General features: G+C 41.6%; 1 protein-coding gene across 1 annotated transcript in view; it reads left to right on the top strand.

Moving 5' to 3' along the window:
• Positions 1-8,011: 8,011 nt before the first annotated feature.
• Positions 8,012-17,796, top strand: part of Tafa4 (TAFA chemokine like family member 4) — a 187,088-nt gene continuing 177,303 nt past the window's right edge. Inside the window, exons 1-2 of the mRNA XM_008827151.2 lie at positions 8,012-8,040; positions 13,530-13,645. Of these exons, the coding sequence (XP_008825373.1) occupies positions 8,027-8,040; positions 13,530-13,645 (130 nt within the window). The 5' untranslated portion in view covers positions 8,012-8,026. The remainder of the gene's footprint in view (positions 8,041-13,529; positions 13,646-17,796) is intronic.

Here is a 17,796-nt window from a genome sequence, read left to right as displayed (position 1 = left end):
TGTCCTGGAGGCTCACATTCTAGTTATGTCGGCAGGCCTCTACCCATCCCTGGTAAGTACTAATAGCAGCAGAGCTGCTGTTACTGATGCTGTTCCAGCTTGCTTTACTGTTATGAATATTTATCAGTAGTGTTGTGAATAAACATTGCCTGATGGCAAGGTTAGCTCATACCACAGACACTTTTTGGATTAAAGGTCAGTGCTTGGTAATCCATGAATCACCTTCAATATGCTATGTGGGTCGTTTATTATGATAACTAGAATCCCTGTCACTCTGTTTTGATTATTTGAAAAATGAGAAATGAGAGGAAAAATTTCCAGTTAAAGACTAGTCTAATTAAAAGAAACCAAGCCTCTGCAGTAGGATAATTAGGCCTTGAGAGATTTACGGCTAAATTGCCATCACCGGTCATACTTGCTCAGCCCCAGACCTGCCTAATTTGCTTGGATGGCAGGCTGGGTGGCTGTGCTGAGTGTTGCTGAATTTCGTGAGTGCATTCTATTTTCTGTTACTTGCCAGATTGTTTCTTCTGCTGTAAGTGTTCTAGCTCCTGATGAAGGGTTGCTGCATAGAGTAATTGCTTTTGTAGTTTTCATGGTCATCTTCATTAAGAAAACATACTGTTTGATCCTATTTCTGTTACAAAGGATTGCCACTGTACTGAGATGAAGATGCCGGTTAGTTTGAAAGAACTTCTAAGGTCTTAAGAGTAGAGTGTGAGCCATATAGGGCCATAGCATGTATATTTAATTAATTTAAATCATCTTCAATTAGAAGAGCCTTCTTAAAGAGCTCTACCCTGTCATTTAGATCAGAAGGTATTGATAACATGTGAAATTAAAATGCCATTTATAAAATTCTTTAATTTTTAATAGACACAGTTATTGCCTTTAATGGTTCATTTATAGCATACTTTACTATGTTGTAAAATGGTCCAGTACTAAATTCTTCATCGATGTTTTCAAGGAAGCCATAAAAAGTAATTTGTGATATGCATCTACCATGTATTGGCAGAAAACTAGGCTGCTTTAACATAGGGCAATGCCCACACTCTAAGTGGCAAAGCAATTCCATGCATCATGAGCTAATCATAAATGAGGGCTCGATGGAGACTTCAGCTATGTGTCATTGCTGGAACTACACTGGTGTAAATGTTAGTCACCTGTTCGAGTCTTTTAACTTTCATCAACACATTCTCAGGCATAAGAAGTTCATTAAAACCTGTTTTCTTTCAGAAAATTTGCCACAGGGAGGTTCCATTGGCCATGCATTCTTAGGTGGAAAAGCTGTTTGCAAATTTCCAAAGAGAATTCAACGCAGTTGTTATTTAAGCGGCTGGAAATGGAAGCACCCTTCCTGGTTTCAGTCTGGAGATGTGATAGGTCCTTCTGTGTAGTCAAGTTGCCTTTCAGAGTGTCTGGTGAGACATCACTTTCAGAGACTGGCTTTTTCCCTCTGCTTCCACTCATAAGACCCTTAGGGCTAGAGAAATGGCTCAGTGGTTAAGAGCACTGAGTAGTGTTCTCTCAGAAGACCTGAGGTTGAATCCCAACAGCTACATGGTGGCTAGCAACTCTCCATAACTCCAGTTCCAGGGGATTGGATGCCCTCTGTACTCTGTGGGAATTGCACGACATGGGTATGCTTGCATACATGCATGCAATGCACACATATACGTAAAATAAAAATAAAGAAAAAAAGCCTTTTGGGATCCTCAAATCCACGTTTCATATTTATGAAATAGTTTTCCACTCGCGTTGTCTTCTGTCTTGAGTGGGAACAAGTGTGGAAAAGTGATTTACTATGCATCAAACTCTGTAGCATGTTGCCTCTTACAGCATCGTTTAGAATTATTCCTACTTGCACCTGGTACCCAAGGGCTGAGAATAGAAATTATCAGGCCATCCCAGTAGATGCTAGCCCTGGAGGTCAGAGCTGATCTGGTGGCGAGTCTGTAAACAGCTAATGATCAGTCCTTTCCACACTGCTGCTGATGCAAGATGCCCTTGGAGACCTTCCCTAGGAGTGGCCAGGCAGGAGAGGCACTCGGACTGTTTGCTTGCTGTTAAGCCAGATTCTGCCTTGATGGATTATTTCAAAAATATTTCTTAATTGGACTCTCTCAGGTAATAAATATGAGTGCATGCACAGACCAAAAAAAAATCCTTTTGGTTTTTTTTTTTTTTTGTTCGTTTTGGTGCTAGATTCCTTCATAGACAATAGAAGCCATTTGGCCTTCATAAATGCTGCTATACTTTATTTCCAATGAAATGTTCTAGACTTCTGGTCAGAAGTGCAGTTGTGTTCTACCCCTTTGAAAACATGGTGGCTCAAGTCCTCAGAACCTGTATAATTCTTGCATGTTTGATCTTAATTTAGGAAGTGATGCTAGCGACCCTTCCGTGAGTCTGTGATAAATCAGAAACCTGCCCCTCTCTCTTTCAGTAGCTTTCCAAGGTGAGGCAAGAGTTAATGTATAAATTAACAAGGACTCAATCCCAGCATCTGCTCATGAAGTCAATACAGCCATTTCTGCAGATTGAGTCCCAGAGGTTGCTGGTCAGTGCCTCAGATACTGGGGAAAGATGAATTGATTTTCAGTCTTCTTACTAAAAACATGGGAAGAGACTGACATGTTTCACAAATATATTAGTAAATACATATTCTAGTAAGATTTCAGACATTTGGTGTCTTGGTGTCAGTGGACTAGAATCAGAATCCGAATGCAGCCATTTACTTACTAGCTGAGTGATATCAGACAAGTCCCTGGTCCTTCCTATGCCATAAGTGGACAGAAATATGTCCTAGTTTTAAATGAGTGTCTATTCATTCCTTTATTTGTCTGTTTATTTTGCCATACAGGGTATTGAACAAAGGACCTTATTCATGTCAGGCAAGTAATCTATCACTGAACTGCCGCCTCCCTAAGTCTCTTTTAACTCCATTTTGATATAGTGTCTTATAGTTCAGGCTAGCTTGGAACTCTTGATCCTCTTGTCTTACCTAGCCAAGTACACCATACCCAGTATGAGTTAAGGTTTTAAAATGGCTAATGCAATGTTTGAGTGCTTGGCATATAGTGCTGCTGTGTATAAGATTCTGTCTGGTTTTTTTTTTTTTTTTGAGGCAGGGGAGGTAAGATCTCATGTAGCTCAGGCTGGTCTGGAGCTCATTATGTAGGTGAAGATTACCTTGAACTCCTGATTTTCCTACCTCATTTCCTCAGGCTTGGACTATAGGAATTTTTCACCATGTCTTTCAAGAGTAAGAATTTATTTATTTAACAATATTACATTTATTTATTTATTATTTTGTGTGTGTGCTTGTACAGCATATACATGGAGGTCAGAGGACAACTTGCTTTGCTGAAGTTGGGTTTCCCCTTCCATGGTGTGTGGATCCCAGGGATCAAATTCAGGTTGTCAGGCATGGCAGCAAGCATCTTTACCTGCTGAACTGCCTCCTGGCTTAGTAAGAGATTTTAAAATAAAACAAATAGGCCTCCTCTTTGTTTGCTGAGTTGAATTAACTATGATGTTCAAATTGTCAACTCTCATTGGTTAGTAATCAGGGATGTCAGTCATTTTTAGTTTATCTAATAAACTGATGCCTTTTTAAATGAATATGATGTAACTGAATTTGATGTAACTTTTGACAATGGAAAATTGGAAGAACAGAACAAAGGGTTCCCACCTACTATCTATTTACCAGTCACCTTGCATTTGTTCATTCATTCACTCACTCAAGCACTCACTCTTCCCTCCTTCCCATCTCCCTCAGTCCCCCCTTCATCCTAAACACCCCCCCTTCCATCTTCCTTCCTTTTTCCTATTTTCCTGGGAATCATTTGAAATGAGTTAGAGACACTGGCTTCTTTCCTCTTAGTATTTCAGAGTTTTTCAATAAGAAGGACATGTTCTCAACTGCAATAGCGACACTCAAAGTCAGGATTTGGACTGTTTATTTGGCACTGCACTTTAGCTCATGTTTTTTTTTGGATATCAGTGATTGTTGTAGTAATCCCATTTGTGGCTCTGTGTGCACCATTCACTCCGGGGTGGCCAGGCATTCATCTCTCCTTGTTTAAGATCAGATGTGTTGCTGCGTCTTCCTCTTTATTTGGAATAATCTTATTCTTTCTTTGGATGGTGGAAAGTTGGTATTTTATGACCTAGAGACTTTTAAAGAAAAACAGAGCAGTTATGTTGTAAAATGTCTCTAGTATAGGGGCTGGAGAGATGGCTCAGCAGTTAAGAAAACTGGCTGTTCTTGCAGAAGACCCAGGTTCGAATCCCAGCACCCACATGGCAGCTAACAACTGTCCGTAACTCCAGTTCCAGGGGATCCGACAGCCTCTTCTGTCCTCCACGGGCATTGCACGACATGGGTGCACTTACCTACACGCAGGCAATACACACATACACATAAAATAAAAATAATAAGGAAATTATTTAAAAAAATGTCTCTAGTATAGGAGTTGGTCTGAGTTTTCTTCCAAATCAGATATAGGTTTCAGACCATTCTGCCCATTTAAAAAGAGCTGAGGGCTGGGCCTGGTGGTTCACTCCTTTAATCCTAGTACCTGAGAGGCAGAGGAAGGCAGATCTCTGTGAGTTCAAGGCCAGCCTGGTCTATAGAGCCAGCTCTAGGCTACCTAGTGCTATAGAGTGAGACCATGTCTCGACACAACAAAACAAAAAGCAACAACAAAATTAAAAAGAAATTAATACTTTTTCTTTTGTCTTTTTGAGACAGGATCTCCTTGTAGTCCCAGCTGTCCTGGAACTCACTATGTAGATCAGACTGGCCTTGAACTCACAAAGACCTGCCTGCCTCTGCCTCCCAAGTGCTGGGATTAAAGGCATGTGCCACCACACCCAGCCTTGAAATTAATACTTTTTATCATGGTAGGTTTTTAGAATGAACAAAATCATAACATTATTGGGATTGATGTGTATGAGTAGGAGGAGGTGTGGCAGAGATGGCAGAGAGGTGCTCGCAAGTGATTGTATTCCGAAAGAATCATTCTCCTGGGATCTCACCCCACTAACAGGGAAGGTGGGTAGATCAAGAGAAGGGAAAGGCACAGCCTCTCCATTTCCTTGATAAGAAATCAAGGGCAAGCAGCATTCTATGCTCTGTAACACAGAAATAAATTAAACATCTGAAGAATCATCTCTTCTGCCTGGGAACCTCAAAGTTCTCCTCTGTTGTAGTGGAAAAGAGACTTGTTGTGTATAATGTCACCCTATCAGGTGAGAGATGAAAAGCACAGCCCAGCATCCAGATGCTTTCTGTATCCTTTTAGTTCATTCTGAGAATGACCAGACACATTTCTTAAAACATTAAAATTTTTTTTAGTGTAGATGTAGATAGTGTATTTTATCTTTGAGAATTCTGAAGTCTTTAAAAAAATAAATGAGTTTTGAAACTAAGTGCTATAGCAAGGTTAGCAGGGATGTAGCTCAGTTGACTGGGTGTGATGGTGCATGTTTATAATTTCAGTACTGAAAAGGTGGAGGCAGGAGGATTAGAAATGGAAGGTCTTCCTTAGCTCCACAGTGAATTAAAGGCCAGCCTAGGTTACATGAGATACCATCTCAAAGAAAGAACTGTATTGTAGTTGATAAGTGTTGAGAGAAATAAAATGTTCCTTAGTGACTGCTCTGGGTGTCATATACTCTGGGGGTCTGGAATTCTAAGATTTAAATTGACCAGGAAGAGTTAATCCTTTTTTAGCAAATGCCCAAGGTGCATTTTGGGAAAATCTGAATGAATGAATAAAATTAAACTCATAGTCCCATATAAGCTATTAGATTGCATTTCTCTTTACTGATGGATGCATTTTTTTAGTGAGTCAAAAAAGAAACAATCAGTGGTTCCTTTTATGTGAAAAAAACAAGATAAATATTAGCTAGGAAAGGTCATTTTTGTTTCCAGTATGCGGGGAGTTCATTGTGATAGGCTCTGATAGATTATTTGAGAAATAGTTCCTTCCCATAGCAGAAGGTCATGTCATGCCCTTGGGTGGACATGAGGACATAGATAATTCAGAAATTTGGAGGACCTGGGATATGAACATTTTAAAGTTGTTTTTTCCCCCGAGTAACTCATCTATGCAGCTCTTTAAAGCCATTTCTCTCTTGTGAATGAATTCTTCTGGGCATACTCTTTGTCTCCTGTAGCTCCCAAAGGAATGGGTCTTGAAGTGTATCACCTAAAGGGTTCCCCAGTCAACTGTGGGGGTTATTGTTGAGATAGCTGAAGAAGAGAGGTATCTCATTTGGGCCTGGTGGTGGATTTGTAATCGGTTTATGAGGATTCTAAAGCAACAAGATGGTATTTTGAAAGTCATTTTGATATTTGTAATATCAGATTTATTAAATATCAGTGTTTATTAGTGCAGGTGATTATTTTTCTTTGGTCTGCACCCCTGAGAGAGAAGTATTTCACTCAGCAGTGTGGAAGGTGATGTATTACAGGTTCCATTTTTATTTTATGCAGTGCTGGGTATTGGACCCAGAGCCTAATGCATGCCCAGCACGCACTTCACCATGGAGATTTTCTCTGGCCCTTGGAATCATTAAATTCTTCTAAAATGATTTCAATAGGTTGAAAAAGTTCCTATGGTGCATTTTGGGAGGATGTTGAGTGTTAGTTATGTATTCACAAATATTCTTTATATTTTGGTTAAGTGAATTATGTTGGAAAGACTTTTTTCTCCCTCCCATTAAATGCTTTCAAAAAGGAACCTTGAAGATGGTTTAACATCATCCTCAGGTGTCAGTCACCAAAATCTAGGGATTCAGGTCTTTGGACATGGCTGTCCACTGTTCTGTGGGCACTGGCAAATTTCCTAACCTTTGGGAATTAATTATCTCAGATTTCTGTTTTATAGAGTGGTAAATGAAGCAAGGAGAGTAAAACTGTGCGTCGTAAATGGTTTTGGGCTTTCAAACCATGAACGGTTGTGCTACTGAGAACACTTCTTTTTTAAAAAAGATTCATTAATTTTATTTTGTGTGTATGAGTGTATTGCCTGCATGCATATTAGTGTACCTGTACCATGCAATGCCCATGGAGGTCAACAGAGGGCATCAGATCCTCTGGAATTGGAGTTATAGATGGTTACATGCAGGTGCTGGGAATCAAACCCAGGTCCTCTGGAAGAGCAATCAGTACTCTTAACTGTTGAGCCATCTCTCCAGCTCCAGATCACTTCTTTTTAAAAATCACTATTGTGTTAGGTGGAGGAGGTAGAGATCAGGTTGTAGACAAGGACCTGGAATAGATGCCCAGAACCAATGTTAAAAAAATAAAAATGTTAAAAATGAGCATGGTGGTGCATGCCTTTAATCCCAGCACCCTGGAGGCAGAGGCAGGTGGATCTCTGTGAAAGTAAGGCCAATCTGGTTTACATAGTGAATTCCAGGGCAGCTGGGGCTACAAGGAGTCCCCATCTCAAAGAAAAAAAAAAAAGAAAGAAAAGTGAGTGTGGTGGCATGGTGTTTGTCCTCACAATTTTGGGGAGGTGGGACCAGGTAGATCCCCGGAGTTTGCTAGTGAATGACATGTGAGGAATAACACGTGATTGAAGTTGTCCTCTGGCCTCTGCACATACATGTATGCACATCTGTATACATATATGCACACCAACAGTCACATACACACACATAAACAGAAAATCGTCTATACTTTCTTAACTAATATGACTTCAGAATTCTCCATGCCATCCCCAGTTTTAGGACACTTCACTGATAGGGAACTGCCAGCTTCTGTGACTAGCCTGAAGCTACAGGCATCATGGCAGAAAGTATTATTTTGCTACTGGAAATCCATTTCATTTCAATATTAGAATGATAATTGATTCATATCTTTCTTCTTTTTGCCTTCTTTAAAGATAGATCTTCTAAGCTAAAGTAGTTTGGGGAGCTGCAGAAATGGTCGTTCCCAGCTGCAAAGGGGCACTTAGAGCCACTCTGGAGTACATTCTGGAATAATTCTGTCTGACTGAAGCCACATCTTATGAAGTCTCCAAGGTAAAATGGTTAAAATGGTTTGAATAGACACCAAGTAGCCAAGTGTTGGTGAAATTTTCTGAAAGTCTTTGCAAAAAAATACATTCTTTTTGCTTTGAAATGAAATCATTTCAGTTTGTAAAGTGCTTTGGCATTTTCCACGGGTAGAAGTTAAGGAGACATGGGACTATATCTGAATAGCTCCCTGGTCTGCTCGTACCTTCTCATCTTGATATTTCTTGGGGGAAATCATAGCTGTTGTTAAGCAAATACTTATTTTAGGAACAGAGTACTTATTACTCACCCCAGAAACTGGTAGCTAGAATTGTTCCTATAAGAAGTTGGCTGAGATGCTGGGTGTGGTGGTGAACGCCTTTAATCCCAGCACTCAGGAGGCAGAGGCAGGTGGATCACTGTGAGTTCAAGGCTAGCTTGGTCTACATAGTGAGTTATTTTATGTGTGTGTATGAATGTATTCATTGCATGCATATGAGTGCACCTATGCCATGCAATGCCCATGGAGGCCAGAAGAGGCCATGGGCCAGCTGGGGCTACAGGGAGACCCTGCCTCAAAAAGATTAAAAAAAAAAAAAATTGGCTGAGGATTTTGAGTTTTTCTGATTTGGGGAGCTTTTTGTTTGGAGTCAACCAGGAGAATAGAACCTATTCCAGATGATGTGGAGCAGAGGAGCGTGATCAAAGAAGCTGGCCAGAAGCCTAGCACTAGCAACCTCCCCTTGAATGTGGGAGGGACCATGGTTACCAAGAAGTTCACTTCCTTGGGTAGATTCCAGTTACTGGGCAAAGATGAAGGTGTTTTACAGTTATAATTAAGGATTTAGATAAACTGACTTTTAAATTATTAGTGTAAGCTTGTCCTCAGTTCACCTGAATTATTTGGGTTAACCCTAAGATGGGACTGGGCCTTTCCTGGAAGAGCAGTTTAATGACAGTATTTGGAGGGTACATGCATCAAAGATGTGGTGTAGCCTCTAGAGGCTATGAGAGTTCCTGGTCAGTGGTAAGAACATGGTGACCTCAGTTACAGAGCCTCAAGAACATACTGTTTTCAAATAACCCAATGACCTTTTGACTTGATCTTTTTCAAATTGAACCTCTAGGTGAGGACACACCCAAGCCGACCCTTTTGTTTTCCTCCTTTTCCTGGTCCAGTGGTGGTGGGGGATTGAACTCAGGACTCTAGCCTTGTGGACCAAGTGCCCAGACTTTCAGCTGATTCCCCAAAGGGCAGGAGACTTCACAAGAACTTGGCAGATTCCTAACTCTCAAAAATGGAGATAATATTTTTGTATTATTGTCAACTGCTAGTTTGGCCATCTGCATCAGAAGTCCCCAGTGTTCTCACTTTGCATGGAAACTTCCCCCACTCAGTTCTGAAGGGCCTATGTGAAAGTACATCTTCCATCTCCCAGTTCAGTGCACACGCATAGAGGGGACAGAGGCCCTAGAACAGTTTGAAAGGCCACAGAGAAACATCATGTGGACCTATACCAATTTAAAATGTTAATTTACCAATTATATAATTTAAGGGAAACAATTTCATATTTCTTCATACACTATCCCATCATTCATCTATCTATCTATCTATCTATCTATCTATCTATCTATCTATCTATCTATCTATCATCTATCTATCATCTATCTATCTCTATCTATCTATCTATCTATCTATCATCTATCTATCTTCCATCTATATACCATCTATCTATCTAATGAGATCAGAATATTTTGGAGGCTAGACTGATCTGGGACTCATCATATAGCTGAGGATAAGCTTGAATTTCTGATCTTCCTTCCTTTACCTCCTGAGTGCTTGAATTATAGGCATGTATCATAGAGACTGGTTTTATGCAGTGCTAGAAAATGAACTTTGTGATGCTACACAAGCACTTTAGTAACTGAGCCACATCCCTAGTCTCTTGATTACTTTTTAATGGAATATCCTATTTTTTATATAGTGCTATAAAATTCCAATTTCTAACCTCCAAATCAGTTATTGATCTAATTGTTACAAAAGATTTTTCCTTTCACTCAAAGGTAAAAAATGGAGAGGGCTACAAGTTGGGCTGACAGAGCCTTGTGCATTGGCACGTGGTGGGGAGCATAGAGACAAGTTTACCCACCCTGTACTGCAGAAATAGGAGCCTAGGGGTGCCAGAAGTAATTTTTAAAGAACCTGGATTCTGACCTGTAATCTGCACGTTATATGTGGGCAACCAACTTGTTTTAAGATTAGTGCATGCCAAATATGCAGGCGGGATCAAGTGTCTTGACTTCTATCTGTGGCAATTGCTTATTCAAGCAGAGAACAGCTGAACATAGCGGTCGAGTGGAATATTAGTTCTGTGCTGTAGAACAAATCACCAAATTTAGCAGCTCAAAAGGGTTTTCAGATAGCTTAAAAGGGCAAGAAGAAGCTAGTGCTTTGCTCCACCTTTAACTTAGATGTCTTCAAAAATGATCATAGAATCTCCTGCTGGCCTGGCTGCTTCGAAGGCAGACCCAGTCATAGATCAGTGGTAGTATGCTATCTCTTTAAGAAGATGTATTGGGGGCTGGAGAGGTGCCAGAAGTAATTTTTAAAGAACCTGGATTCTGATCTGTAATCTGCACGTTATATGTGGGCAACCAACTTGTTTTAAGATTAGTGCATGCCAAATATGCAGGCGGGATCAAGTGTCTTGACTTCTATCTGTGGCAATTGCTTATTCAAGCAGAGAACAGCTGAACATAGTGGTCGAGTGGAATATTAGTTCTGTGCTGTAGAACAAATCACCAAATTTAGCAGCTCAAAAGGGCTTTCAGATAGTTTAAAAGGGCAAGAAGAAGCTAGTGCTTTGCTCCACCTTTAACTTAGATGTCTTCAAAAATGATCATAGAATCTCCTGCTGGCCTGGCTGCTTCGAAGGCAGACCCAGTCATAGATCAGTGGTAGTATGCTATCTCTTTAAGAAGATGTATTGGGGGCTGGAGAAATGGCTCAGTGGTTAAGAGCACTGGCTGCTCTTGCAGGGGACCTGGGTTTAATTCCCACCACCCACATGGAGGCTAACACTCATCTGTAACTCCAGTTCCAGGGGATCTGACACACCCTTCTGACCTCTGTGGGCCCTGCATGGCACGGGTGCACACACATGCAGGCGATACACTCATACACATAAAAATAAAAATAATAAATAAAAAAGATCTATCTGACTAGATTAGGATAGGCTGAGGGAGAGGGCTGGGGCCGAACCTGTGCCTGGAGGAGGGATGTGGTTGCTGGGTCCCCTGAGGCTGCAGTGTGGCTGTCCCCAAACATGGAATATCAGCTTTGGTAGAGGCACTCTGGATGGGCTTGCAGCTGGCTTCCTTAAGGGATTTTCTTTAGCCTCTCCTAAAGTGTCACCTAAATAGTGACCCAGCCCATCTGCCAGGTTTCTAGGTCTGCCAGTGAGTGTTTTTATATTTTGCATATTGTTGGCCTGCTGTATCTGTGGACTCTGCATTCTTGGATTGGATCAATTGCAGATCAAAGATATTTGAAAAAATTGCATACACACTTTTAAAAATAATTATTTTCCAAGCAGTATAGAAGAACAGCTATTTCTGTAGTTTAATTTATATTGTTCTAGAAATCATGAGTAATCTAGAGATTTTTTAAAAAAGTATGTAGAAGGTGTGTGGTTGTACAGGAGGTGTGTGGTTACACAAGAGATGTGTGTGCTGTAGGCTAATGCTGCACTTTTTTTAATAGAAGGACTTAAGCATTCACAGGTTTGAACATCTTAGAAATCCTAGAACCAATCCCCAGAGAGTACTAAGGCAAGATTGAGTACAAAAGAAGGGTTCCTTGTCCTTTGTGGTGATGATAGACACTATAAGACATGTATAAGCCAAGTAGAATCTAGTCTCATTAGGGTTTCAAATGTCACATGTTTTGACTTTTGCTTTAATAGTAAATTGAGGGGCTAGAGAGATGCTCTTGCAGAGTACCCAAGTTCAGTTCCCAACATCCATGTCAGACAGCTCACAACCAACTCTAGCTTCAGGGGATCTGACACCCTTTTCTGGTCTCTGGGGCACCCATACATATGTGGTGAACACACACACACACACACACATACACACAATAAAAAGTAAATCCTTAAAAAAGATTAATATTTAAATATTCCTTATAATATTTACAAAGTCATAAAATTAAGAGCTAAGAATAAAGCATTTTTGATAGTATTTTTCCTGTGTGTGCATGTGTGTGTGTGTATATGTGTGTGTGTATGTGTGGTATATGTGCACATGTATGTGTGAGTGCCTGTGCCTCTGTGTGTGCGTGGAGGTCATTCAAGGATCCTGGGTGTTCTGCTCTGTCACTCTCTGTCTTATTCCCTTGAGACAGGGTCTCTTACCAAGCCTAGAGCTAGGCTGGTGTCCAGCAAGCCCCAAGGATCCTCCTGTCTCTGTCCCCCACAGCACTGGGGCTACAGGTTCTTTACATGGGCGCTGGGATCTCAGCTCATGTCCTCATGCTGGCATAGCAAGTATTCCTACCCAATGAGCTATCCCTCTAGCCCCTGATGGCACTTTTATTTGCTCATTTTGTTATAGAATAGTGTGTGTAGCTACATTGTGAATTGAATTATCTTAGAAAAAATCTGATATTGTCCATTCATATACGTAGCCCCAGCTGGCCTGGAACTCACTGTGTAGACCATTCTAGGCTGGCCTCTATTTCACAGTGATCTGTATGCCCTTCCCTCCCTAGTGCTGGCATTAAAGTCATATACCACCACACCCAGCAAGATAATTCATTTTTACTTCTACTTTATGGGCTTTGGTGACAGGGTCGCCTCTGTAGCTCAGGCAGACTTGGATTCATTATATGACCAATGGTGATCTTGAACTCATGGCGATCCTTCTGCCTTAGTTTGTTGAGTGCTAGGATTTCAGGTGTTAGCACCTATATCTGACTTAATTTATTTTGTATTCACTTATTCTTGCCTCCTACTTCCCACAAAATTTTGAGGTTTGTGTAGTGAACTGTGAGTCACATCTTCTAGAGCAGAGGGTCTTGATATACAAAGAAACCTGAAATTCTTGGGCTGCCTGTGCACATTTTTAAAATAGATTCTTTCAGATGCAGAAAGCCTGTGCACTCTTATTTGAAACCAGCTTTAATTGTATACTTTCCATGTTTTGAGATCTGATAGAACATGACCCCCATGCTTTATCAGGGCAGCTTTAGCTGTTCCTTAGAGATTCATAAGTTGACTTCTCCCTGAGGTGTGGTGTTAACTTGGGAAACTTAATTATGAAAGACATTTATTGAAAACCAAGTTAATGCTCAGTGAAAATTGAAGATTGATGGCTTTTCAGTTTTCTTGGGTGAGGTGGGGGGGGGTCTGAAGTCACCCTGGAGGTTCTGCCCCACTTTTCTCTGCTACCCTGGCTGGGGTCTGAGGGGGATCCTGGCCTTCTTCACACTCATTGACCAGAGGTTTGTTTCTCCACAGGATGAGAGTCTATGCTAAGTTGGTGCTGCTGTCCCATTGGCTTATTCTGACTTACGTGTTAATGGTGTGCTGTAAGCTGATGTCCGCCTCGAGCCAGCACCTCCGGGGACATGCAGGTAAGCCCTTTAAGCTCATTATGCACCGCCGAGATCAATTAATAAAACTCTTTCAAACATCGCAGTCCATACTTTAGACACAGGTAATTGACAAGAGCTTTGGCTGGTATGCAAATAACTGAGGAAGCGTGACGTGCACCTTGTGCTGTGTGCGGTGTTGGACAGTTCTGTGTTTCTATTTTGGTAGTGCTTTTTCTGAATCACTGGAAGTCAGTAGCATGTCTGTGCATATTGCATACACTCTTACCGCTTCCGGAGAAGCAGGGCACACTTCCTGATAGACTTCAACTGACACATGACTGTAGTGAAGGGAACTTGTGGGTAACTTAAGGCCTTTCTGAGATATGTGGAGGGAAGATTCAGTGATTGACATGATTAATGAGAGGAGAAAATAAATGAAAAACAATGAAAAAAGAGAAAGAAATAGAAAAGCAGAGGTAGTCTCTGCATTTTCATGGGCCCCAAAGGGACACGTGTCTCAAGTTTTGGAGGCAGTTTTTCTGGTAATTTCTAATGAAATTAATGTCTGTGCATTACTTGTTAAAATTAGTTTTAAAGGAATCTACAGAATAATAGTTTTCTTGATGACGTGTTCATGCATTAAGTCCTTGTACTTTGCTCGTACTTGCCCCTGCCATATCCTCTCGTGGCCCTTTCCCCTCTGCTGGTCCTCTCCCTCCTTGCAAATGTCTCCCTGTCCTTTCTTGTCAAATATGTCTGCATCTATAGAGGAAAATGTGATACTTGTCTTTCTTCCTCTATTACCCTCTCTTGTTTCTTTTCCTCCCTCCTGATGCTTTACTTCATCCCCAGAAATGGATCCCCTTCAGGCCTTTGCTCTGTTTCCTGCCCACCATGAAGACGTTCCCCACCACCTGACCGTCACCTGCCATGTTGCTGTGTGTCACGTCAGGCCCAGAAAATTGGACAAAAGTGACAGTGGGCAGAACCCTCTGGCACATCTGAGAGTTCCATGAGGCCTGAGAGATTTCCATTATCACAGTATTTACCTGAAGACAGGTTGATAAAGTTCCTACTCAGTGTGGCTACAAGGAGAGCAGACACTTCATTTACTGGTGATCACAGGCCACATGGATAAAAGTGGTCGCCCGAGTAAGATGGAATCCAAGATTGTGAGCTCAGGCAGAGGACAGACAACTATACAACATTCATGCCTTCAGTCTCTTTCTTTTAATTCAAAAAAAATTTTAATTGAAAAAATTTTATGTGTATGAGCATTTTGCCCGCACATATATAAGTGCATGGTGGGCCCAGAAGAGGGTGTCAGATCTCCAGGAACTGGAGATACAGACAGTTTTTAGCTGCCACGTGGGTGTTGCAAATGGAACCCGAGAGGGTCCTCTGCAAAAGCAGCCAGTGTGATAACCCATCCCCAGTTAAACACTCTGTCATACCCTCTCCTTGTTTACTCTGACATGTTCAGGGTACCTGTGCTTTTAGGCTCAAGGTAATTTCTTAACTCTCTCAACTCAATTCCACACACACCCCACCCCTTCAATTGACAGAAGATGAGAAAAATAATGATTGAAGTTTCAAGGAATCAGCATAAAATCAATACCATTTGACTGCCAGGGAGCCTGCACAGCTAGCTGGTTACTGGTTAATGAGTTCATTCAGGGAGGCCCAAGTGTTTGAAGTCATTAATCCTGACTGTTTAATGCACATCTCTTTTCTACAGTAGAGGTCAATCAAATATGGCAGTAGGTACATTATCAACAGATTTCCAGGAACCAGGCTAGAGGGGGAGGTGTGTTGGGAAGAGATTCAAATTTAAAGGAAGGGGGCTGGGGAGATGGCACAGTTGGTAAAGTGCTTGCCAAGCAACATGAGGACCCGAGTTTGGATCCCCAGCACCCAAGTAAAGAGTCAGGTTGTGGCACAGATCTGAAGCCCCAGTGATGGAGAGGCAGAGCCGAGCAGAGATTCCCTGCTGCTTGCTGGCTAGGCAGCCTAGTGGAATTAGGGAGCTCTAGGTCCAAGGAGAGACCCTGTCTCCAAAAATGAGGTGGAACGTGACAGAGGAAGACACTGGATGTTGACCTTTGGCCCCCACATATGTGTACATGTGTACTCACCTGCCCACACATGTGCATATGCCCACACGAACATGTGCCCCACCCCTTCCTGGAAATAGGCCACCACTAAAATTTTCCTTTATATTTATGAGAATCCTTATTTCATGCACATGCACAATTCCACGTTTGGGAAATGGTCAGCTCTATGGCTAAATCTAAACTAAGAATGACCTTGTTCTGTGAAAGGCCGATGCCATCTCCATTCTAGCAGAAGCTTGACATTCAAAGGGGATGGTGAGGGCTCTGAACAAGGCCAAGCCTGCTGAGAACAAGGCAGCTGCATCTTGGAACTTCTAGCTGGTTTCCTCTGGAGTCTCAGCATGCATGCTTCACATTTGGGTTTCTCTATGTGTTTGGATTCACATACATGCTTCACATTTGGGTTTTCTGTGTATTTGGATTCACATACATGCTTCACATTTGGATTTCTCTATGTGTTTGGATTCACATACATGCTTCACATTTGGATTTCTCTAGCTGTTGGGAGTTTTCTGTTTTTAATCTTTGGAATTAAAAAAAATATATTTATGCTGGGCATGGTGGTGCATGCCTTTAATCCCAGCACTCAGGAGGCAGAGGCAGGTGGACCTCTGTGAGTTCAAAGCCAGCCTGGTCTACATAGTGAGTTCCAGGACAGATGGGGCTACAGGGAGACCCTGTCTCAAAAACATTTTTTTCCAGCATTTGGGAGGCAGAGGCAGGCAGATCTCTGTGAGTTCGAGGCCAGTTTGGTCAACATAGCTAGTTCCAGGCCAGCTGGGTCTATAGGGAGACCCTGTCTCAAAAAAACCAAAAATAATAATAATAAATATATTTGAGACCCTATTTCAAAAAGACCAAAAAATAATAACAGTAAATATATATGATATATATATATATATTTTGAGACAGCGTCTCCCTGTAGCCTCAGCTGGCCTGGAACTTGCTATGTAGACCAGGCTGGCCTTGAATTCACAGAGGTCTGCCTGCCTCTGCTTCCCAAGTGCTGAGATTAAAAGTGTACACCACCATGCCTGGCATATTTATTATTTTTATTTTATGTGTATGATTGTATTGCCTACATGTAGATAGGTGTACCTATGTTTGTGCAATGTCCACGGAGGTCAGAAGAAGGGGTCAGAGTTCCCTGAAACTGGAGATATGGATGGTTGTTAGCCACCATGTGGGTGCTGGGAATCGAACCTGGGTCATTTGCAAGAGCAGCCAGTGCTCTTAACTGCTGAGCCATCTCTCCAGGCCCAATCTTTGGAATTTCAATGCCTGTCGCTCCATACTCACCAACTATCAAAGGAGTTGGCACTGAGTTCTGCCTTTAGGACTATTTTATAGCTGAGACTTTTTGTTTTTGTTTTTTCAGTCTCTTTTAGATGGGGTCTCCCTGTAGCCCGAGCTGGGCTGGAACTCACTATGTAGACTAGGCTGGCCTCAATCTCACAGAGGTCTGCCTGCCTTTGCCTCCTGAGTGATGGGCTTGGGCTATAGCTGAGGTTTTATGCTACCTAGAGAGCCATCTTTTGTAGGGCCCTGTGCCTAGCTAGGAGGATGACCATGTTCCCTCTGTGACCTTCTTGCCTGGAGTGAGGGCTTTGGATCCTTCTTTTTTTTAAAAAAAAATTTTTATTATTTTTTATTTTATGTGTATGAGTGTATTGCCTGCATGTAGGTAAGCACTCCCGTGTTGTGCAATGCCCTCGGAGGATAGAAGAGGCTGTTGAATCTCCTGGAACTGGAGTATGGACAGTTGTTAGCTGCCATGTGGTGCTGGGATTCGAACCTAAGTCTTCTGTAAGAACAACCAGTGTTCTTAACTGCTGAGCCATCTCTCCAGCCCCTGGATCCTTCTTTTAAGTTTTACTCTTTTGTAGGTTTCCTAACCCTGATGTCTGTAATCTAGTTGGTTACTGAAAAATATCAATCTGATTAATTTTATTCATTTTTCATCATACAGTCAGTTATATGATTACATGCCGGTGGAAAAATTCCAAATAATATAGGCAGGTATGAAAGGTACATTCTCTTATTCTTGGCTATTCTAGATAAAGGAAGGTGTGTATG

Source organism: Nannospalax galili, unplaced genomic scaffold (assembly GCF_000622305.1).
Source record: "Nannospalax galili isolate Female #2095 unplaced genomic scaffold, S.galili_v1.0 scaffold1051, whole genome shotgun sequence".
NCBI classification, from domain to species: domain Eukaryota; kingdom Metazoa; phylum Chordata; class Mammalia; order Rodentia; family Spalacidae; genus Nannospalax; species Nannospalax galili.
The sequence above is the reverse complement of the archived record's forward strand: the minus strand, read 5'-3'. Positions and strand labels throughout refer to the sequence as shown.